Source organism: Pipistrellus hanaki (assembly GCF_964339955.1).
Source record: "Pipistrellus hanaki genome assembly, chromosome: 13".
Taxonomy (NCBI): Eukaryota; Metazoa; Chordata; class Mammalia; order Chiroptera; family Vespertilionidae; genus Pipistrellus; species Pipistrellus hanaki.
Window position 1 is genome coordinate 6,392,442 of NC_140515.1, and position 24,059 is coordinate 6,416,500.

Sequence of the window (24,059 nt, forward strand, 5' to 3'; positions counted from 1 at the left end):
TATAAGCATAATCAATGGACACAACACATTGGGGTGGTGGGGTGAGGGCATGTGCTGGGGTAAAGGGGAGGCCAGGGGAAGGTCAATGGAGGAAAAGAGATATATGTACCACTATGTGTAATATTTTAAACCAGTGTTTCCCAAACTTTTGACATATGTGTACCCCTTCTATAATTTTCGTAACGCTGAGTACCCCTCGTACTCATGAGAACGTAAAATTAGGCGCAGCTAAGCACCAGCTAAGCACGGTGCAGTGCATATCCCCACCAAACTCTTCCCATACTCCTGGGGGTACGTGTACCACACTTTGGGAAGCACTGCCAATAAAATAAAAATGTCAATGGGTTAAATGCTCCAATCAAAAGGCAAAGGGTAGCTGAATGGATAAGAACACATGAACCATATATTTGTTGTCACCTCAGAACAAAAGAAACACAGACTGAGAATGAAGAGATGGAAAAAAAATATTCCATGCATAATGGAAATGAAAAAAAGCTGGGGTGGCAATACCAATATCTGAGAAAAGAGAAAATAAAGGTCACTACAAAATACTAAAGGGACAGATCCAATAAGAGCATATAACCCTGGTAAACATATATGCACCCAATGTAGGAATGTAGGAACACCTAAATATATTACAAAAAAACTTCTAGATGACTTCAAGGGAGAGATCGACAGCAACAGAGTCAGAGTAAGGAACTTTAACACCCTGCTGACATCACTGAATAGAACTTCCAGACAAAGTATTGACAAGGTAACAGTGATTCCAAACAACATACTAGACAAAACATATTTAATTGACATTTATAGAACATTTCACTGAAAAGCTACAGAATGTACATTCTTCTCAGATACATACGGGTCATTCTCAAAGACAGACCACATGTTAGGACACAAATCTTTACAAGTTCAAGAAGACTGAAATCATATCAAGCACCTTCTCGGATCACAATGGAATTAAATTAGAAATCAACTATAATAAAAACACTAAAAAATATGGAGGCTAAATAGGTTATTAAACAATGAATGGGTTACCAACAAATCAAGAAAGAAAAAATTTCATGAAAACACACAACCACCCAAAATCTGCAAGACACACCAAAAGCAATCCTGAAAGAGAGTTCATAGCACTTCAAGCCTACCTCAAAAAAATTAATGTGATTTAACCCCACAACTTAAAGAACTAGAAAGAGAACAAGAGAAGCCCAGAGTAAGTAGAAGGGAGGAAATAATAAAGATTAGAGCAGAAACTAATGACATAGAGGCTAAAAAAATAATACAAAATACCAATAAAACCAAGAGCTGGTTCTTTGAAAAATAACAACAAAATTGATTAACCTTTAGCCAGGTTCATCAAAAAACAAAGAGAACCTAAATAAATAAAATCAGAGACAAAAGAGGTGAAGTAACAATGGATACCATAGGAAAACAAAGGATTAGAAGAAAACACTATGAACTATATGCCAACAAGCTGGACAAGATAGCTTAAACACACAAATTCCTAGAAAAATACAATCTTCCAAAAACATAATTAAAAAACCTGAATAGGCCAATAAAATATGATGAAAAATGAAGCAGTAATCAACAACAACAAAAAAAGCCCTGGCAGTCCATTAGGCCTCACAGGGGTTTTACAAACATTCAAAGAAGAATTAACACCTATCATCCTCCAACTTCAAAAAAGTCCACAAGGAAAGAATATTTCCATGCTTTTTAGGAGACCAGCATTATCCTAATTCCGCTAAAAACACTTCAAAGAAGGAGAATTACAGACCAATATTCCTGATGAACATTAGATGCTAAAACCCTCAACAAAATGTCAGCAAATCAGATCCAACAATATATTGAAAATATTATACACCATGACCAAGTGGGATTTATTTCTGGAATGCAAGGCTGGTATAATATTCACAAATTAATAACTATGATACATCACATAAACTGAAAGACAAAAATCACATGATCATATCAGTAGATGCAGAAAAAAAGCATTCAACAAAATCCAATACCCATTTTTTATATAAATTCTTAGCAAAATGGAAATAGAAGGACCATATATCAACATAATAAAGGCTATACATGACAAACCTTCAGCAAACATATTAAGAACAGGAACAACAAGATGGGGATGTTGGCTTTCACCACTCATATTCAACATACTACTGAAAGTCCTAGGCACAGGGATCAGACAAGCAGAAATAAAAGATACCCAAACTGGAAAGGAGGAAGTGAAATTCTCATTACTTGTAAATGACATAAAACATGGTACATAAAAAACCCTAAAGACTCCATCATGAAAACTACTAGATTTAATAAGTGAATTTGGCAAATTTGCAGGATACAAAATTAACACCCAGAAATCAATGGCATTTTTAGAAACCCATAGTGAATTAGCAGAAAGAGAAACTACACAATCCCACTTATCACTGCAACAAAATAAATTAAGATGCTTAGAAATAAACTTAAACAAAGTAAAAGACTTATACTCTGAAAACTACAGGACATTGAAAACAAAGACAGAGGAAGATATAAACAAGAGGAAGAATATTCCATGGATTGGATAATTAACATAATTAAAATGTCCATAACTACCCAAAGTAATCTCTAGATTCAATGCAATCCCAATTAAAATACCAACAGCATATTTCAAAGATCTAGAATAAATACTCCAAAATTTACTGGTATTAAAAAAGACCCTTGAATAGCTGTAGCAATAGTGAGAAAGAACAAAGTTTGAGGGATCAAAACACCAGATGCCTAGTTACATTACAAAGCTACTGTGATAAGAACAGGCATATAGATCAATGGAACCCTAGAAATCAACCCAAACCATTATCCTCAACTAATATTTGGCAAAAGAGGCAAGAAAATACAAAGGAGTCAAGACAGTCTCTTCAATAATTGGTGTTGGAAAAATTGGGTAGATGCATGATGCATGCAAAAAAGTGAAACTAGACCACCAACTTACACCATTCCCAAGAACCAACTCAAAATGAATAAAAGATTTAAATGTTAAGTTGTGAAACCATAAAAAATAAAATAAAATAAAAAAACCCTAGAAGAAACCATAGTGGAGAAAATAAACAAATGGGACTACATCAAAATAAAAGGCTATGCACAGCCCTAGCCGGTTTGACTCAGTGGACAGAGTGTCAGCCTGTGGACTGAAGGGTCCCAGGTTTGATTCTGATCAAAGGTACATACCCAGGTTGTGAGGCTCAGTCCCTAGTAGGGGATGTGCAGGAGGCAGCCGATTGATGATTTTCTCTCCCTCCCCTCCTCTCTGAAATCAATCAAAATATTTATATCTTTAAAAATATTACCATGAGATAACACCTCATTAGGTGTTAGGATGGCAATTATGAAAAAGACAAGATATACAGAATGGGAACCATTTTGTACACTGTTGGTGGGAATATAAACTGATACAGCCACTATGGAAAACAGTATAGAGGTTCCTCAAAAAAGTAATAGAATTACCATATAATCCAGCAATCCCACTTTTGGGTATATACATAAAGGTAAAAAACAACCATTATCTTGAAGAGATATCTGTCCTCCCATGTTCATTACAGCATTATGCACAACAGCCAAAGGAAGCAACCTAAGTGTTTACAACAGATAAATGGATTTTAAAAAAATGTAATGTGCAAAAGAGGTCCTCAAAAAACATCACTTCATTCAAGATTGTTTTTTTAAAACATTAGTGAGATACCATAGGAACTTAACTCTTGTTTTATGTGAATTAGCCTATGGTAAAAATGGTTCATTATAGGTCTTTTCATGTAAAGTGACAGAACCTACAGATAATATTGAGGCTCATTCACCCTTTTAAAAATAAGAAAATCCTGTCAGTTCTAACATTAACGAACCAGGAGGGCAGTATGCTAAGATGAGCCAGTCAAAGAAAGACAAATACTGCATGGCACCATTTATATATGGATTAAAAAAAAAAAAAAAAGGAGCCCTAGCCAATTTGGCTCAGTGGATAGCGTGTTGGCCCATGGAAGAGTCCCAGGTTTGATTCCAGTAGGTCCCAAAGGTACATGCCTCAGTTACAAGCTTGATCCCCAGCCCTAGTCAGGGTGATTGCGGGAGGCAAGCAATCAATGTGACTCTCTGTCTCCCCGCTTCCTTTCAATCTCTAAAAATCAATGAAAAAAGATCCTCCAGTGAGGATTAACAACAAATTGCCTGTAGATGCAAAAACCATGGCCCTGAACTGACCTGTTGTATTAATAAACTCAATAAATTGTGTGCATGTAAAATTTTGATGACAATACAAAAAGGTAAAAACAAAACACACACACACACACACACACAAAACCCACCTATTTAGAATTGGGTAGTGCTGGAGTCTAGAAGCTTGGTTGGATTCAAATTTCAGTTCTGTCATTTTTTCATTTGTATGACCCAAGACAGGTAAACCTCCTTTTGTTTCCCCATCTATACAATAGGGATAGCAGTATCTACCTCACAGTACTGCTGAGGACTGACATCAGTGTGAACAGAGTGCATCTCTAAGCTACTCTGCGGTAGAAAAAGATACAAATAGAAGGGTCTAGTTGTCTTCAGAGAATTCATAGTCTAAACAAAAAATCATAGCATAACAAAATATAGAAGTATAATAAACATTAAATACTATAGGGGGCTAAGATATGCTTAACCCAGGATCAAAGAAAGTTTTCTAGACCCTTAGTATATTATCTTAAAAGATAAGCACAAAGGAAAAGAAAGATCTGTTCCAGAGAGCGGGAGCAATATGTAGAAACGCACTGGGAAGAGGGAGTGTGATATACTGGAGAATTTGTGAATATAGTACAGTAAAACCTTGATACAATGAATAATATGGGCAAAGGGGTATCTGTTTAAGCTGAAGGTCAGTTATTTCCTGAATATGTATATAAAAATTTGGCAAATTACCAGTTTTTACTTATGTAGACACATTTATGTAATTGAAATTAAATACATGTGAAAAGTTTAATTTCACAGAATGGTATTTTATATATATTATTGTAATTTTAAATTTATACTGAACATATCTAGTAAATACATGCATTCAGCAGTCACCACGAGCAAACAAATGCACATGGCTGGAGCGTGGCTTAGTGCACATTGGAATGTCGGCTGGCACACATTAAAACTGCTACAGAAAGCCACATCATGCCAAGAAAGAATCAATTACTAGTGCAAAGCGGTGTGATTATGTGCTAATCATTCCCCAAACATTGTTTACAAGCATTGATTTCTGGATTTAAAAAGTGGACGATAGCTGTAGAAAAAAATAATATAACTTATTTATAAACATATATTGGTTAAAAGCATTTTAAAATTAAGAGGGTGTTAATTTTCACATGACATAACAAACCAGAAATTTTGTCCATTAAATCCAGGTGTTCAAAATCGAGGGTTTTCTATATTTAGGAGAGCAGGAAAAAAACACAAAGGGATAGCAAGGTAAGTAGAGATTCAATCATAAATATTAAAATATCATAAGGATATAAATTTTTACTTTAGCAAGGAGGAGGGTGGTAAGATTTTAATCATGGAAATAATATGATATTTACATTGTTGTACAGCCACTGCTAATAGCATAGCTTAGAGACTAGACCAGGCAAGCAAAACTGAAGTTAGGGAACCATTTACAACAGCAGTCACCAACCTTTCGGACCTCATGGACCACCAGTTGGTGACCACCGATTTAGAAAGCCTATACAGAAACTGGCAAGATGAGAATGATGGAGATAAATGTCTACAGAACCAGAACCATATGCTGGCTTAGTCTTGATGTCCATTCCCAATAACACTGCTGTATTTCAAATTCTCATTTCCTCTAGTTTAAACTCCCATATTAATATCCTTTACTTTCCTGAATTAGACCCAAATTCCCCAGGGAAGCTCTGATTTATCTCTCCTTGCTAAAAAAAACTTCAATAACTACTTTTACGAAACCTAATTTCTATTTTCTTACACGTCAAAATTGGTGAACAAAGAACTTTAAACTACGGGGAGGAAAGAAAAGCAGACTCGATAAAAGCATTATTAACATAATAACAACTACTACTTATTGAAGCACTTACCAAGCTCAAACTTAAATGTTTACCAAGCATTTAAGTGTTCCATATATTATCTACTCATATAGGAGGTATTTTTCATAGATGAGGAAACTAACTTAAAACCTGTTAACCGGGGAGTTTCCCTTTTAATGATGCAACCTGTAACGGACGTGTACTCTTTCAATAGGACGTATAGTAAAAAGCTGAAAAACTTGAAAATACATCTTCTAAAAACACACATTACCAGACTATACTGACCTAAAATCCTGAACACTAAGATATGGTTTAGAAAACTTACTGCACTTTAAAGAAAAAATCGTTTGTGAATCGAGGCAAAAAGAATACGTAGGTGGTTTACAAAATAAAGAAAATCAGGTTATCAGATTTTTTACAGTAATTCTTTCAATTGGGGAAGGGAAGAAACAATGAAATTAACATATTTAAGCTACTCAATGGGGGGGGGATGTAAAATAAAGATTTTTTTTAAAATATATTTTATTGATTTTTTGCAGAGAGGAAGGGAAAGAGATAGCTAGGAACATCGATGAGAGACATCGACCAGCTGCCTCTTGCACACCCCCTACCTGGGATGTGCCTGCAACCGATGTACACGCCCTTGACCGGAATCCAACCTGGGACCTTTCAGTCCGCAGACCAATGCTCTACCACTGAGCCAAACCGGTTTCGGCAAAATAAAGATTTTATTTTCAGACAAACCAAACTTCAAGAACACAGGGCACAAAAATGTTAGCAACATACAAAAACTCCATAAAAATATTTTCAAGAGCCTAAGGAATCCACTAAACTGACTAGATAAACCAACATAAAAGGATTAGTGGTGAGCACTACATATATAACTAATATAAAACTGAAAGTAAATGATTGATAAACAATCATGCTCAGATAATGTAGACACCAACTAATTTTTTTTTTTATTGTAGCTAAAATTGGGAGAGTGATGTAAAAAAATACTTAACATTCTTACTAGGAATTATATTGGTGGTGTATAACGTTCAAGTCAGTAATTATGGAATATGGAATATACTAACTCTACTAAGCCCTTAAGAACCAGGACTTTTGGTGTGGAAGAAGTAAAAAAACCCTGAAGTCCTAATTTCGAATTTGAAGTAATATGAATCATAAAGTATTTTATCTAGTTCTGTCCACTGAAGAGACTAGAATGACCAACTCAATATAATAAGCATCTCTAGCACCCAGATTGTAGTCTTTAAACTTTCATTTTCTATTAAAAGAACACAGGGCTTCTTCAAGAAATGGCTGATTCCAGGTCTGGGGCTGGAAATGAACTTGAACATATTATTATACCAGAGATAAGGATCCTACCAAAAACTATTATGCTCAAGTCAAAAGACTCTACACTCAATTAGAAGAGGTTCCCACCGGCCAAAGACAATTTGATTATCAAGAAGAAAACTGCAACTAAAATCCACCAAATTATTTATATCATTATTAAAACCACCACGTTTTTGTTTATTCACCACCAAATTGTTGCTCCATTTCCAGAAGAAAGTAACCTTTTCAACATAAAAGTAATATTTTTGAAATTGCCAAAAACAACCTAGGGGTTGTTATGGATAGACAGATAAGAAGTTATCTCCCTTTTCATAACAGTTTAATACCCCATGTTTTGGCATCTTCCCCAACTTCCTACAACATATGTTCACAGGTAGTTTTTAATAGACTAGGAAGGAAAATTGTTCCAAAGCTCTTTAATCTTTCACCAACTTCCTCCCCAGTAAGAACCTATACTTACACTAAAATCTCTCTAAAGGTAAAAACACCAAAGTCAAATCAATTTAAAAAAACAGCCTAGGCTATCACCAATTTTCATTCTATAAACAATTTTGCATATTATTAATGAGGATAAAAACAGAACTATAGAATTCTTATCTTAAGCAGCTCATCCATCCTAAAGCATTAGAGACCCGACTTCCTATTCTTGACATTTTCATTTTATATTATAACCTTAGAAGTCAGACAAAGCTCAGTTTAGCCATAAATGACAGAAACTGCAAATTTCAGTATTAATAATTAGGGCATACTCATGTTGATTAAAAAAATAATAATAACAAAGGCTAAATGTATAATAAAGCTAAATGTATAAGCATCATTTACTTAAATGATAAATTTTAAAACATTTCCCATACTCAATAGACAACCTACCACTACCAATCATCCTTTACAATAAAAACCCAATATACTAAGTCGGCCATTCAACCAATCAAAGAATAATATGTTAATGATATGCTAAGGCCATTCAACTGCTCGCTATGACATGCACTGACAACCAGGGGGCGGTACAGAACGAAGGCAGGCCCTGGCTAGGGGCTGCTAGGGACCCTACCTGTGCATGAATTTCGTGCACTGTGCCTCTAGTTTTAATACAAAATACTCTTAAAACAAATTTACAAATACCTCACAAGAATGGCAGAGACATATTGTTTAAGTCTTCTAACAAGAACAAAATAATTGTCTAGAAACATCAGGTTAAATTTAACCACTCCCCTGCAAGCCTGATTGATGCCTAACTGCTCCCCAACCAACCTGATTGCCCCTAATCATCCTTCCCAGCAGGCCTGGTCACCCCTAAATGCCCTCCCCTGCAGGCCTGGGTCCCCCCCCAACTGCCCTTCCCTGCAGGCGTGGTCACAACCAACTTCCCTCCTCTGCTGGCTTGATGGCCCCAAACTGCCCTCCCTTGCAGGCCTGGTTGCTCCCAACTGCCCTCCCCTGCTGGCCATCTTGTGGCAGCCATCATTTCCACCTGGAGGCAGCAATCTTGTGTGTTGGAGTGATGGTCAATCTGCATATTACTCTTTTATTAGATAGAGTGGCCAATGAATTTTATCCAAAAGGGAAGGCAGTTTATTCATACCTGATAAGCAGAATAATGGGAGAGGTTTTAAAGTATTTATCTCCAGATAATTTAACATATCTTATATATCAAAATTCTGAAAGTAAAAAATGCTTTTTGTAGAAAGGGGTAAAGTATAGCCCAAACAGCGACTAGAAAGCAAGAGTAGCAATCTAAGCATTTATGATTTAGACATCAATTTATTTTTGAAACCGAGCATGTACTCATTTTTAAGCTTATCTATATGGGCACCAGTCAGTCATTTGGAATAATATTTTTTTTTAGTTTATATTGAGTTTTTCCCCCTAAAACCTAAATGGAAGACAACCAAGATGATGGCATAGGTAAACACCTGTACTTGCTGCCTCTCATAAATACATCAAAACTACAACTAAAAGACAAAACAAGTATCATCCAGAACCATGGGAAAGCTAGCTGAGTGCAAGTTCTACAACTAGAAAAGCTAGTTGAGTAGAAGTTCAACAACTAGGAAAAAGAGTATTGACTGGTAGGATGTTTGGTGGTGCGTGCAAAACAAACTGGCCAACTGGGTGCACTGTTGTTTTTTTCAATCAGGAGGGAGATACAAGCTCCTAATTGCTTTGAACTCCAGTTCTGGGCAAGACTTCGAGGACCCAGATTCATAAGGGGAGAAACTGGACTGTTTGGCATTGGGCTGGAAGGCAAGGATGGCTTTCTCTCAGAGGTACTCGCAGCAATTCTTGTTCCTGCATGGAGGCATAGGACACAGAGACCCAGCGACCTGTCCAGTGCAGGGTTAACAGTCAGCCACTGCTGTTTGCCCCCCACTGGTAATTCCCAGAGACCCCGCCCCACCCACTTTACAACCCCACCTAAGCTGTGCACAGAGGCTTTTTCATATGAATGGCCTGTCCTTTCTGAAGCCTAAAACCTAATAATCTGCAGCTGGATCAAGGAGTTCCAAAGCTTCCAAAAGAAGGCCCAACACCTGACAGCAGCAGCCTGCCTTGCTTCACAGCTGGACCTCATCTGGGCACTTCTAAACCCCAAACTAAGAGGAGGAATCTGCAGATCTCTCTGTAGCACCTGCTGAGTGGCCTCAGGCAGAGTGGCTGACTTTGCACCTCCTTGGAAATCTAAAAGCCAGTGTACCCAGGGTTCAGTATGAGACCATACCAGATTATAACTCTTTCACATCCATAAAAGACACACTCAAGGGGCAGACTCAGTGAGCACCAAAGCCCCACTGAAGCAAGTCTTTCCCCATAAGGGTGTCTCCAGCACAAAAGTTCTCCCATTTTAGACACAGCTGGTCCTCGCAGCCAATTGGGCTGGAGGTCAATTTCTCCCAATGATACCAAAACTACAGCAAGGCTGTGCACACAGCCCACAAAAGGGTACACCAAAAGTTTCCACTTCAGGTGATTGGAGAGGCTGAGTCAATGGATCCTATACGACAGTGTTTCCCAACCTTCTCTCATGATGAGAATCACCTGGTGGAGTTGTTAAAACACAGATTCCTGAATCCCAACTAAGAAGTGCTAAACTAGAATTTTTGAGAACATATAGGTAGAATTGCATACCTAACTTAGTGCTCTGTATATAAAATCTGTCTTAGAGCACTAGTTAAGTATACAATTTTACCTATATGTTCCCAAAAATTCTAGTTTAGCACTTCTTAGTTGGGATTCAGGAATCTGTGTTTTAACAACTCCACCAGGTGATTCTCATCATGAGAGAAGGTTGGGAAACACTGCTATAGGACACCTAGCACACAAGGCTACAACACAGGGAAGCAGCCAAAATGTGGAGACAAAGAAACATGTCACAAATGACAGAAATGGAGGAAAGCAAACTACTGGATATAGAGTTCAAAACCATGGTTATAAGATTACTCAAGAATCTGCCAGAAACCTCCAAGAATTTTAGTGAGACCCTCAAAGACATGAAAAAGGACCAACTAGAAATTAAGCATACAATGACTGAAATAAAGAATATACAGAGATCCAACAGCACACTAGAGGATCCCCAGAATCAAGTCAAAGATTGGAAACACAAAGAAGCAAAAAAAAACACTCAATTGGAAAAGCAAAAAGAATTTTAAAAAATAAAGATAGTCTAAGAAGCCTCTGGGACAACTTCAAGCATACCAACATCCAAATTATGGGGGTGCCAGAAAAAGAGCAAGATACTGAAAACCTATTTGAAGAAATAATGACTGAAAACTTTCCCCACCTGGTGAAAGAAATACACTTACAGTCCAGGAGTACACAGAACCCCAAATAAAAAGAATTCAAAGAGGACCACACATCATAATTAAAATGCCAAGAGCAAAAGACAAAGGGAGAAACAGTTACCTATAAGGAGGGAGTACCCATAGGAATGTCACCTGATTTCTCAACAGAAACTATGCAGGCCAGACAGCAGTGGCAAAATATATTCAAAGTGATGAATAGCAAGAACCTACAACCAAGATAACTCTACCCAGCAAAGTTCTCATTTAGAATTGAAAGTCTGATAGAGAGTGTCACAGGTAAGAAAAAGCTAAAGGAGTTCATCACAACCAAACCAGTATTATATGAAATGCTGAAAGGTATTCTTTAAGAAGAAGAAGAAAAAGGTAAAGATAAAAATTATGAACAACAAAGTGGCAACAAATACATATCTATCAACAAGTGAATCTAAAAATCAAGTAAATAAAAAAATCTGATGAACAGAATAAACTGGTGAATTTAATAGAAACAGGGGCATAGAAAGGAAGTGTGCTGACAATTCTCAGGGGCTGAGGGAAGAGGATTGGGGGTGCAGGAAGAGACTGGGCAAAAATCTTACACCTCTGGATGAGGATAGTGTGTGTGTGTGTGTGGGGGGGGGGGGGGAGGTTAGTTTAAGGGCCTGATGTGGGGTGGAAACCAGGTGGAGGTGAGTATGGGGAGGAAAAGAGGAACAGCTGTAATAATCTGAACAATAAAGATTTATTTTTTTAAAAAAACACACACACCTAAATGGTTCCATTTTTAACTGCAACAAATATAAAATTGAACAACACATAATAATCACATTCTTAACACAGTAGTTTTATTGCTAGCTTTACCCAGTGGCCAGATAAGGTTCTACTGAACGAGTACAAAAACATTTTACATAAATGTTAAAGGCACACTTTAAAATTAAATACCCATTGCATCTCGAAGTTGTTTATTACATGTTCTTACAAGCTAATAACTTTTAAAAGAAGTCTTGTGATTGGCCACAAACCTTAGAACAAAAAAACATGAAAATTCTCATGATCCATCTGCAATATGTTAAGTTGGCTGGTAATTTTAATAAAGCATTAAGGAGGTTCAGCTTGTCCATTACCACTAAAGCAAAGAGTTGTTTTTTTCTTTCTACCTACAATTAGGCTAGTTAATGCCCTAGCTTAGTGATTGGCAAACTCACAAGCCTTCGGCCCCTTGCGTGTGGCTCTTCCACAAAATACCACGTGCAGACGCGCACATACAGTGCGACTGAAACTTCGTGGCCCATGCACAGAGGTCTGTTTTCAGCCTGGGCGAGTCTATTTTGAAGAAGTGGCATTAGAACACTCAAGGGACCAAAGAGCCGCATGTGGCTCAAGAGCAACAGTTTGCCGACCACTGCCCTAGCTGGTTTGGTTTATATTGAAAAGCAACAACCTGCAGACTAAAGGGTCCTGAGTTCGATTCTCATCTGGGGCACATGCCTGGGTTGTGGGCTCGGTCCCCAGAAGGGGGCGTGCAGGAGGCAGCCAATCAGTGATTTTCTCTCATCATTGATGTTTCTGTCTCTCTCTCCCTCTCTCTTCCTCTCTAAAATCAATAAAAATAGTTTTTAAACTAAATAAATAAAATTAGGTTAAGGCTACATTACAACCATAAGCAAATCTTGTGAGAAACAAGCATCCTAAATAATAAAAGGTTAATATGCAAATTGTCCCCTTGACCGGGAGTTCGACCAGGGGGCAGGGCTGACTGGCCAACCTCCCACATCCCCTGCTGGCCCCCCTTCCCTGGCTGGCCTTGCCCCTGATTACCCTCAATCAGGGCACCCAGCCAGACCCCACCTGTGCACAAATTCGTGCACCGGGCTTCTAGTTTGTTAATGAAGCCAAAGTAAATATTCACCACTTGTTGAAGCTTACATTCTTATAGTATAGACTTCAAAAAGAAAATTTTAAAATAGGCAAAGAGTAGGGGAGCCCAAAGAAATTCCACTTATTAAACCTGCATCCAAACAAACCTTTCCCCCTCCAGCTTCCCACTTCCTATCCAAATACAAGACTACAAGGAAGTCACCTAAACTACACTGCTCTCTAGGAATTAACTTTGAGTGTGAAAACAATTCCTGTTAACCAAATCCTCACACACAATGCAATGAAATGTTCCTTTTGAAAACAGAACTTAATTGTATAAGTTTTAGATTTACAATATTTGGAAACAAGCCTAATAAAATGCTAAGCAGATATAACAAGTTAGCTATCCTAGAAAGTTTACAGGACACTCTAAACTGTAGCATCTGGAATCTGTCAAATTTATCACCGTGATTTCTGAAGAGACTATATAGAAATGACACCTTAAATACCCATATACATAAATATGAAAACAAAAGGTTGGCTCTAAGACAATATGAGAAAATACCACCAAAAAAAAATCTGAAATAGAAGCAAGCCACAAAATCCTGGAAAAGCCTGTTGGGGGGGGGGGGGGGGGTCATAAATGGAATACCTATCCTCCCCTCCTCAAGCTCTTTCAGACAACTAAGCTTTCTAAATGTACCAAGGCATTTTAAAAAATTCATTACAAATCATGCATAAAGTAAGTATATCTGCACTTAGTAACTGCTTTAAATGACTGGGGTTTTACACAGATTATTCAGTTCTTCTGAAATACCCATTTCCCCCTTTCCCAAACAATTCTGAATGATCATCGGTCTATAACAAGGAATATGTTCTCAACTCACATTGTTTCTCCAGTCTTGGCCACATGACAAAGAAATTGATCCAGGACCGGACAAACTTCCTTTTTCCCCCTCTTCTCAAAATCTAGGTAAGGGAAGAAAGAACAGTTATCAGTATTCCTCATAAGCCCACCAACCATTTCCAATGCCCTCTAAAAACAAAGTTTATTTCCAGTCCTTCCTCATATTAAGAACAAGAAAAAAAATTAGCCTCTCAACCAAATATCCACTTCAACTCTCCTACTTGTACTTCCATGTGTTAATCTCTCCACAGATAACATCTTCCTAAAGAGGGCACTAACTTCACAAACCATCCTTAACTCAATGTTTCTCAAAGTGTGTTCCAGGGGAACAACAGCGTGAGCTTCATCTGAAAATCCGATTAAAACTAATGTCCACGGACCCAATGCATTGTTTATCTGTTCAAAACATCTGCATTTTAGGAAACACCAGCCATCTCAAGCAGCTGTCCCCAAATGATACCGGGTATTAAAGCATAATTCTCAAAAGGCTGAAATCACACTGTTCTGTTAGAAACCAGTTCTCAAACCTGTTGCTCGGAAGACGACCTCCTTAGAATTAGGACCGAATGATGACTCCAGAAGCTCTAAATTTCCTGAGACACAAATTTCAAGCTGCTCCCCCAACCCCCATACCTTCTGCTCTTTTCCTCTAACTCCGCGCCCGGCAAGCGGGGCTGCCGAGAACGGAGCCGGAGGGAGCGCGGGCGGCGGGCAGGATCTGGGCCGCGCGAGCCCCGCTCCGCTCCGCCCGCCCCCTCCCCCGCCCGGCGCGGCGCGGACACAAAGCCGGCTCCGGGAGGGCCGCCGCGGGCTCCGGCGGGAGGCGGAGGGGGATGGGAAGCGAACCTGCCCCCGCGCCGGCCCGGCCCCAGCAGCCACCTGCCCCGAGGCGAGGAGAGAGGGCCGCGGCGGGTGAGGAGGGAGGGAGAGGCGGCTACCCCCACCTTTCAGCGCCTCCTGCAGCCTCTCGACGTCCATGGCTTTCCGGCGTCCCTCGCAGCCTCCGCCTCCCTCCGCCGGTCTCCGGGGTCCGGAAGGCCTACCCCCACCCCCCGACGCCCTCCCCCTGCCTCGCACACACTCCCGCACGCAGGCGACCAGGGGGTGGGGGGACCGAAGGGAGCCGGGGAGGCGAGCGAGAGAGCGAGACCGAGAGAATGAGCACCTCCCCGAGCCGCTACCGCCAGCCCTCCAACATGGCGCCGGCACGTCACCGCGCGCACGCTCCCCGCCGCCCCGCGCACGCTCCCGCGGTCCCCGGGCACGCTCCTTGCAGTCTCCGCGCACGCGCGAGCCGACCCGGAACCGGAAATGGCGAGCGGAGGCGGGTCGCCAGACGCGGGCCTCACTCGTGGGTGGCTCCCAGGTGCGAGAGGCCGCTGCAGGCGGACTGGCGGAGCCCGCTGGGAGGCGGAGCCCTTTGCCCTCGGGCCTCTCCCTTCGCTGCGGTGCGACTCAGCAGTTCGCGGGCGGGTCCTCGCGTTCCGCACGGAGAGCGCGGACACCAGCGCGGACCCTAGGCAGCTGCTGTGAGGATTGAGGGAGGCCCGCGGTTGAGGACGCAGTAGAAATGCACTAAGTATTAAGAGTAACCGTAACGAGAACCTCTCCCTGCCGGAAGCTAGCCTTCCTTACCGGTCGAGCCTTGGAGAGAAGCAACCTATACAGCAAAGGAATTAAAAATGTAGGGATTGGAACCAGCTGGAATCAAAGCCCAACTCAAGTATTTACTCCCTGTGTGGCCCTGGACTACTTACTTAAAACTCTGCGAGCAAAGGCGCAGTCTCCTTATCTGAAAATGGAAGTTTGTAAAATACCCATGAGGCTTGAGTAAATGGTATGGAGTATTTAGCACAGTGTCTAGAATTTGTAAGCTCTCAGTTAACTAGCTGCAGTTTTCATCATAATTTTTATTGCAATACATGAGCGCCCAGGAAGTTAGGGCAGAGACCTCAAAAGTCCTTTCCAGCCCTGATATTTTGCAAACGTGTAGCTGAGGTGTAGCTAACTGGCCTGTAAAACAGCACCAGAACCCAGAACATTTTGCTCCCAGTCAGTGTGTGGACATTTTTACTATCTACCCTTGTCTGTAAGCTTCTGGGGGGGGGGGGGGGGGGGGGATAATGATTCCACCTTTTCTTCTGTCAACCAATGGTCATTGGCACCAATTCAATGCCAATAGGAATCAGCAATTTGGAGTGCAGTAAAGAAGGAAACTATTCAGTGGAACAGCAGGACTGCAAGGCACCTCTCTGACTGGGCAGCTCCGATCCAGTAGGAAAAACACAGTCTTCACCCCTGGTGGAAAGGTAAAGTGGCTCCCAGCGTCAGAGGGGAGCTAACAGAGCCAGCAGCCCTAGGTCCTGCTCATCCTTATGCAAATGAGGATCCCAAAACCTCCCTGTCTGATTGACCTAAAAAGCACTACCATGGTTGCTCAGAATGGAGCTGTTCTGCAGGCTTCTCGGGTAAAGATTCTAAGGATGATATAGCTGCTCAGCTCTGATCTGACAAAAAAGAGTTTTGGTCCTATTTTTTGAAATACAGTTCCAGGCACTTTTACAAAGGTTGGCTCAGCCTGTAGGCAGACAGTTCAGGGTATGATTTTCCCTGAAAGGTTGTTCATGTGAGAGGCCCCAGTTTAGACAATTGCCCAGTTTTTTTGAGCCCAGTTTGCCACAGGAGCCCCTTTGGTAGGTAACTTCTCAAAGCCATGAAAAAAAAAAAGAAGGGAAAGAGAGGGAGGAAAGAAGGCTATTTCTTGACTTGTCTTAAAAGGTGCAAATTTGGAGACAGCCATTACAACTGTTGACCCTCTTAAAAGACAGTGGTTCTGACCCTGAAGCTGGGTGGCAAATGTGACAAAAGCTTCCCTCCGTCCATGCCCCACAAAACAAAAACAAACAACAACAACAAAAATCTCTTGATATTGCCATCAGACAACCAATCTGTCTTTAGACCCTTTAATTGTTCAGAGCATCCAGTTCAATCACAAATAGCCTTGCAAAAGGTTATAATACTACTTGGCAAGCACTTATCTTGCACTAGATTTAGTTTATCATGGTTGCTTCTGAAGGGGCCTACTCTCCATGTGGCGAAGCTTAGCCTCCAGTTCTTTCCACTACCCTATCCTCTATTCAGTCAGGTCTGTTCCTTTAAAAGCTGTGTGGGATAATACAGTTCCTGAGTCTTTCAATAGAATTCAGTTCTTCAGTCATACTAGATTCATTTCAATTCGATAGCCGCATGTGGCTAGTGGCTTCTGTATTTTACAGCATGAATGAAAAACATCCCATTATCACAAAAGGTAATTTTGGAACTTCTATTTAGAATATCCATGCTTATTTCTTCCACCTTATTTCATCCCTTTTCATCAGATGTTCTCACTTGTGAATGCCTGAATTTTAAACACTGGATAAGGTCCTTTTCAGGAGACAAAGTACACACAACAGTGATAGCCTATTTGGGCCCTAAGGGAATCAGGGGAGTTTCCCAGAGAAAGTGGTGTTTAAGCTGAGTCCTGAGTTATGAGGAAGCAGCCAAATGAAGAGGAGAGGAAGGCTTTCAAACAGAAAGACCATCGATGCACAGGCCTTACAATGAGAGAGAAGAGCCAGGTGGGCTCTGAAGAGCCACAAGAAATTCAGTCTGGCCCTAACCGGTTTGGCTTAGTGAATAGAGCATCGGCCTGTGGACTGAAGGGTCCCAGATTCAGTTCCAGTCAAGGGCATGTACCTTGGTTGTAGGCACATCCCCTACTGGAGGCAGCTGGTTGATGTTTCTCTCATCGATGTTTCTAACTCTCTCATTTCCTCTCTGTAAAAAATCAAATATAGCTGGGACCGGTTTGGCTCAATGGATAGAGCATCGGCTTGGGGACTGAGGGTCCCGGGTTCGATTCCGGTCAAGGGCATGTACCTTGGTTGCAGGCATATCCCCAGTAGGGGTTGTGCAAGAGGCAGCTGAGAGATGACTCTCTCATCGATGTTTCTAACTCTGTATCTCTCTCCCTTCCTCTCTGTACAAAATCAATAAAATATATTTTTAAAAATCAATAAAATATATTTTAAAGAAAAGAAATTCGGTCTGACTTAAACTGAGAGTACAAGGAGAGAAGAGGAAAAGAGATGAGGCTGTAGAATTATTTCCTTTGGTTGATTTCCTTGAAGTTCTCTAGCCAACATGTATCCCAATATCTGCAGTTACTGAAACCTCATATTTATGCTAAGACCCTTGGAGGAAAACAATATAAATGTGACAGCCAGCCTCCAGAATCACCCTCAAAGACTTCTCTCCTGGGATCCATGCCATAGAACAGTGTCCTCCCACTCTAATAGCTGGTCTGGGTGATCAATAAGAATATGGCAGAAGGGTCCTGGCTGGGTGGCTCAGCTGGTTGGAGCATCGTCCAGTTCAGCAAAGTTTCATCCCTAGTCAGGGCACATACATAGGTACTGGGCTTAATCTTCAGTTGGGGGGGTATGGGAGGCAACCGATGTTTCTCTCTCACATCAACATTTCTCTCTCTCTCCCCCTTCCTCTTTCTCTAAAATCAATGGCAAAAACATATCCTTCGGTAGGGACTTAAAAAAAAAAAAAAAAAAAAAAGAATATGGCAGAAGATATAGTGTTTGACTTCTGAGGCTAGGTCATAAAAGGCACTGTGGCTTCTACTTGAGCTCTCAAATTGTGCATGCTAGAGAAAGACAGCTGCCATGCCATGAGAACATTAGAGTAACTCCAAAGGGAGAACTGAAGCCTTCGATCTGGGTCTTTCAAATCCAGGAAGCCCTTAGGATGACTGTAACTGACATCTAGACCAGGAACTTAGGAGGATACAAAAAATATGTAATTTGACCTATATGATATGGTTCAGCTGGTCGGATGTTGTCCCATGTTTCAAAAGGTTGCTGGTTTGATTCCTAGTCAGGACACATGCCCAAGTTGTGCGCTTGGTCCCAAAGGGGAAAGGGTATGCAGGAGGCAGCCAATTGATGTTGCACTCTCACGTCGCTATTTCTCTCTCTCTCTCTCCAAAGATCCATTAACTATTCCTTTATCTATATATATAAAAGCCTAAGTGACAGTCTGACCGTTTGACTGTCCAACCAGTAGCTATAATGCACAGTGATCACCAGAGGACAGATGCTCCAACCGGTAGCTATGACACCTATTGACCACCAGGGGGAAGATGCTCAAGCAGGAGCTGCCAAGCTGTGGTGATTTGGCAGCTGCAGTTCTCAGGTGATACACCCATAGCCAGAGAGGAGGGAGCCCGATTCTGGGGTGCATCACCTGAGAACTGTCCTCTAGCAATCTGGGACCCATTGGGGGATGTCAGCAAGCCAGTTTCAGCCTGATTCCCACAGGCCAAGCTGAGGGACCTGCCGGAGGGACCCCACTCATTCCACAGACACCCTTTAAGCCACAGTACCGCCCCAGGTGTGGCCGGGCAGGGAGGGGCCACAGGAGGTTGGCTCCAGAGTGTGTCTGGCCTGTCTTGCCCACTCCCCCTCGCCCCCCACTGGCCACCTTCTAATTAATTTCCTTTCAGTGTGCACTAGTCTATAATAATAAAAGCATAATATGCTAATTAGACCCAATGACCTTCCAGACATCCTTCTGAATGAAACTGAGGTGGCGGGGCCAAGCCAGAGGCAGGCAATCAGGAGCCAGTGGTCCCAGATTGCGAGAGGGTGCCATGCACAAATTTCGTGCACCAATCCTCTAGTATGTGTATATAATTTAATCCTTGCAAAAATTACATGAGATAGGTGATATTATTATCCTCACTTGTCAGTAGAGAAAACTGAGGTATAAAGAGTGAACTAACTTTCCCAAGATCATACAACTGCATACAAGTGACTGACCCATGATTCAAACTTAGACTTCAAAGTTCCCAAACACTTTCTTATACTCAAAAAGTTACAAACTACCAGGAGAGATTAATATGTGAGTATTAATTCTAAAAAAAAATAGAAGGCAAGTGTGCAAATCAGGTGATCAGAGACCTGTGAAATCTCTTCCAGGCAGGAATAGAAGTTGCTCTTTAGAGAGGCTTCACTTAAAGACCAAAGATTCGCACCTATGAAAAAGAGTCTAATAGGAGATGGAATGGAATTAACCAAGAGAATAGTATGTGAGGGCCTCCTAGATGCGAGGGAGAACTACATGGAACCTCTTCCTCCCTATGGAACTCAAGGTCTAATGGAAAAGATGAACCTTAAACAAACGTGAACATGCAGAAAGACTGGCCCACTGCTCTGTGTGAATGCAAGAAGGAAAAAGCCTAAACTTGAGAAGACTGAGTAGGAGGTAGAAGGTGGAAGATGAAAACAGAAAGAGAAATGGGAGAGAGAAAACAGCTAGACTATTTCACAGAAAATATGCAAGAGTCTTCTCATAACTCCAGGGGGAATTACTGGAATTTGGTCATCCCTCATACAGGAGTCTGTGGGAAGGGACAGAAGAAGAAACTGAAGGAAAGTATAGAAAAACCTACACCCTGCCTGGAAGAGCTGGAGAACAGGGAAGAGGGTGAATTAAAATATCACTAGAGAAAAGCCTTGGAGCCTTTCCAATTTTCATGGCCTTTCTTCATGACTTTTCATTCTTATTTGTATATCATCCTGGGTACTAATGTGAGAGTGAACCAGCGGTCTTTTCTGTCAAAGAAAGGAGCTCACCACCATCTTAGGTCTTGCCATTTTGATATGACAGTCAGATTCTCAGGGAGCTGCCATCTTAGGCTCTGTCTTACTCCTCCCCTTCCTCTGAATTAGTCAATTGTGCAATAATGGGAATCTGAGCTCAGAAGCCTGACCAATCAAGTCAGAGTTCAGAGTGAGGAGCAGGGCTCACCCACATCAGGAAATAAAATCCAAAGGGATTTCTGTTGGGTGTGCTTTGCCCATGATTTCCAGCTGGCAATTGCAAGTGTTCCCCACCTCAACCCCCATGTCCCACATGGTTCAGGGTTCGGCCTCTTGAGGAGGCCGCACACAAATAAAAGAGACTAGAAAATATTAAATTGGAAATATTGGGGGCCAGGCTGGAGCCCAGCTCAAGGGGAAGGACTCCACCCACTCTGGCATTGCTATACCTTTTATTCAGATTATGTGATACACTTATAGTCCTTAGGCAATTCCAATAATAGCCAATCAGCAAGGATTTACATAAAACTAAAAGGTCAAAGTTTCTTTAGCTACCATTGTCTCAACTAGAGGGTGCTTGGCACTGACCTTCAGAACTTCAAGGTTGACCAGCCTTCCAGGTCCCTTGTCCACACCTCTCTGCTAGTGAAGGCGATGGGCGGCTTCCAACAGGCAACAGCGCTCTTCTGCACAGGAGTAAATTTGGCTTGCTGATCCAGTTGTAGTGTTTGTCTCTTTCCCACGACATCGTTGAGAGCATTTCTAAAACTGGAAAAAAAAACAAGGTGGGAAAATGGAAAAATGCCATTTTCTAAATGAGAGTAGCTTCCCATATCATCAGGTTTAACTTTTTTCCAGAGACTTTTGAAACTAAACACCTTTTTTCTTTAAATTGGAAATAAGGGTGACAAAGGGTTTGAGCCAAAAGACCTGGTTTGTTTTCTGTAGTGACAGAGTGTTCCTGGTGGCTGCTGGCAGTCATGCTGGATTGAAAAGCAGTGCTGCGGAGAAGGCTGACAAAGAGGAGTTAAGTGCTCCCTAGCTGGCTGACTTAATTTTGATAGCAATAATGAGAGATCACTTCAGGTTCTATGAAATAAAGTTGGAATTTATTAAGAGAGAAGGACATCCAGGACGCCAGTTGAACCCAATAGCCATTCTCTTCTTTAACTGTGCACATTTTTTAAAATTTAATTTTATTTATTTTTATTTTTTGTTAAGGTATTATATGTGTACATATCTTACCTTTGCCCCCCGCCCCCCACATGCCTTTACCTCCTCCCCAGTGTTTTGCGTCCATTGGTTATTCTTATATACATGCATACAAGTCCTTCGGTTGATCTCTTATCTCCTGCACCTCTCCCTAAACTCCCTGCTCTAATTTGACAGTCTGTTTGATGCTTTACTGCCTCTGTATCTTTTTGTTCATCAGTTTATAATGTTCTTTATTATCCACAAATGAGTGAGATCATGTGGTATTTTTCTTTCATTGACTGGCTTATTTCTTTCTTTTTTTTTTTTAAATCAATCTTTATTGTTCATATTATTACAAAGGTTCCTCATTTCTTCCCCCCTCCACCAGGTTCTCACCCCACCCTCCACCCCTCCCCATCCCCCATTGTCCCCATCCATAGGTGCACAGTTTATGTTCAGTCTCTTCCTCCCTCCCTTTCCCCGATAGTAAATCCCTTTTCAGATAGTAAATCTGTTACTTAGCATTTTCTCATATCAATAATACCTCCACATGCCCAATGATACACTTCACACAAAAGACATTTCCAAATAGGTCAACCAGCCTCATCCAGGCCCCACCCAAGGCACTCACAGATCAACACCCCAGCGCTATACTAATACATCCAGATCTAAGCCTTCATCACTTGATTCAGCAGACCCTCAAGTTCCCGCAAAAGTTTCCAGCCATGTCTGAGAGGCAGCCGTGGGGCAGGGGCAGGCGAGGAGTGAGCTGTTCCAGGCCTGACTGCTCCAGGCCTGGCCTCTTTTGCTCTGGTTCATTCCACAACCAGCTGCTCCGGGTCTGGTCACTGCCGCTCCCGACCTAGTTGCTCTGGACTTGGCTGCTGCTGCTCCGGGCCTGGCTGCACCGGACCCGGTTGCTCTGGGCCCGGCCGCTCCCAGCCTGGCAGCTGCTGCTCCGGGCCTGGCCGCTTCCAGCCTGGCAACCGCTGCTCCGGGCCTGGCCGCACCAGACCCGGCCGCTCCGGGCCTGGCCGCTCCCAGCCTGGCAGCTGCTGCTCCGGGCCTGGCCGCACCCGATCAAACTGCTCCGGGCCCGGCTGCCCCGGGCCCGGCCACTCCAAGTCTGGCCGCTCCCGGCCTGGATGCTCCGGGCTTGGCTACTGCTGTTCTGGGCCTGGCTGCTCCCAACCCGGCTGCTCTGGGCCCGGCTTCTCCGGGCCCGGCCATTCAGGGTCTGGGTGTTCCTGGACTGGCCACCCTGGGCTTGGCCGCCTCCGCCTCAGGCCTGGCTGCCACTGTCCCAGGTCTGGCTGCTCCAGTGCTGGCTGTTGATGCTCTGGTTCTGGCTGCTGCTGCTCTGGGGCCTGGCCGTTGCTGCTCCGGGCCCAGCTGCCACTGCCTTGTGCCTGGCCACTCTAGGTCTGGCTGCCACTGTTCCAACATTCTGTCCTTTTTTTAAAAAAAAAAAAAACGCATTTATGTTGCAATGTTGGCTGGTGAGTTGAGTTCTGACTTAGTCTTTGATTTTTCAAGATCTTTGTATTGTTTCTTAAGTAATTTTACTATCTTTTGCTCTCACTTGATTTCTTCACATTGAGAACTTCTTTGGTTTCTTCCTCCTTGTCCTGGGAGCTCAGCAGGTTGGCCTGTGGCATTCCTTTGTTCTCCACGGGCTCCTGTGCTGCTTCAGCCTGTTGCCAGGGTGGGCGCCACCCAGGAAGCAGCCCCCGGCCTTGGCTCCATTGCCCGCGCTCAGCGGTCGAAGGCTCAGGGGCACCCCCCTCCCTGGGGGCCCCGTCGCCCGGCTCCTTGCTGGTGCCCAGCCTGGCTGGCTGGTTTCCGGCAGGGGCTCCTACTCCTTGTCGCGTTCCTCCAGTCTGGAGATTTTTTTCTCCTTCCCGCTAGGGGAGTCTAGGATCAGAGTCAACAGACTGTCCTCTGCGTGCAGTGTGTGCGACTCTGGGGGCTCCACTTTTTGCTGCTCCCCTGGGATTCCGCCTCACAGCCCCGTCTCCCCCTGCCTGAGCCTGGGTTCCCAGGGATTGGCCTAGAACTGGGGTTCAGAGCAGTCCGGACTGAGGCTCAGCGCCACCGGAGGCTTTGTTTCTTCCCACCAGGGTAATCCAGCATCAGATTCAACATTCAGTCCTCTGCGTGCAATGTGCGCTCGACTCCGGGGGCCCTGCTTTTCGCTGCTCCCCTGGGATTCCGCCTCACAGCCCCGTCTCCCCCTGCCGGAGCCTGGGTCCCCAGGGTCTGGCCCATAACTGGGCTCAGCGCTGCCGGTTCAGGGGTTCAG

The 24,059-nt window shown here is 42.6% G+C and overlaps 2 protein-coding genes across 6 annotated transcripts in view; both read right to left on the minus strand.

Annotated features, from left to right (window-relative positions):
• The window catches only part of PPP4R2 (protein phosphatase 4 regulatory subunit 2), a 74,072-nt gene extending 58,882 nt beyond the window's left edge, over window positions 1–15,190 (minus strand). For all 4 annotated transcript variants that reach the window (XM_084902088.1, XM_084902086.1, XM_084902087.1 and 1 more), the window contains exons 1-2: window positions 14,855–15,190; window positions 13,891–13,972 (exon numbers count right to left, since the gene is read on the minus strand). In XM_084902088.1, coding sequence (XP_084758214.1) covers window positions 13,891–13,972; window positions 14,855–14,888 — 116 coding nt within the window. In that variant the 5' untranslated portion in view covers window positions 14,889–15,190. The remainder of the gene's footprint in view (window positions 1–13,890; window positions 13,973–14,854) is intronic.
• Window positions 15,191–21,018: 5,828 nt separating this feature from the next.
• GXYLT2 (glucoside xylosyltransferase 2) overlaps window positions 21,019–24,059 on the minus strand; it is a 195,342-nt gene continuing 192,301 nt past the window's right edge. Inside the window, exon 6 of one of the 2 annotated variants that reach the window (XM_084902081.1) lies at window positions 21,019–21,331. In XM_084902081.1, coding sequence (XP_084758207.1) covers window positions 21,154–21,331 — 178 coding nt within the window. In that variant the 3' untranslated portion in view covers window positions 21,019–21,153. The remainder of the gene's footprint in view (window positions 21,332–24,059) is intronic. The other variant, XM_084902083.1, reaches the window with a different exon arrangement.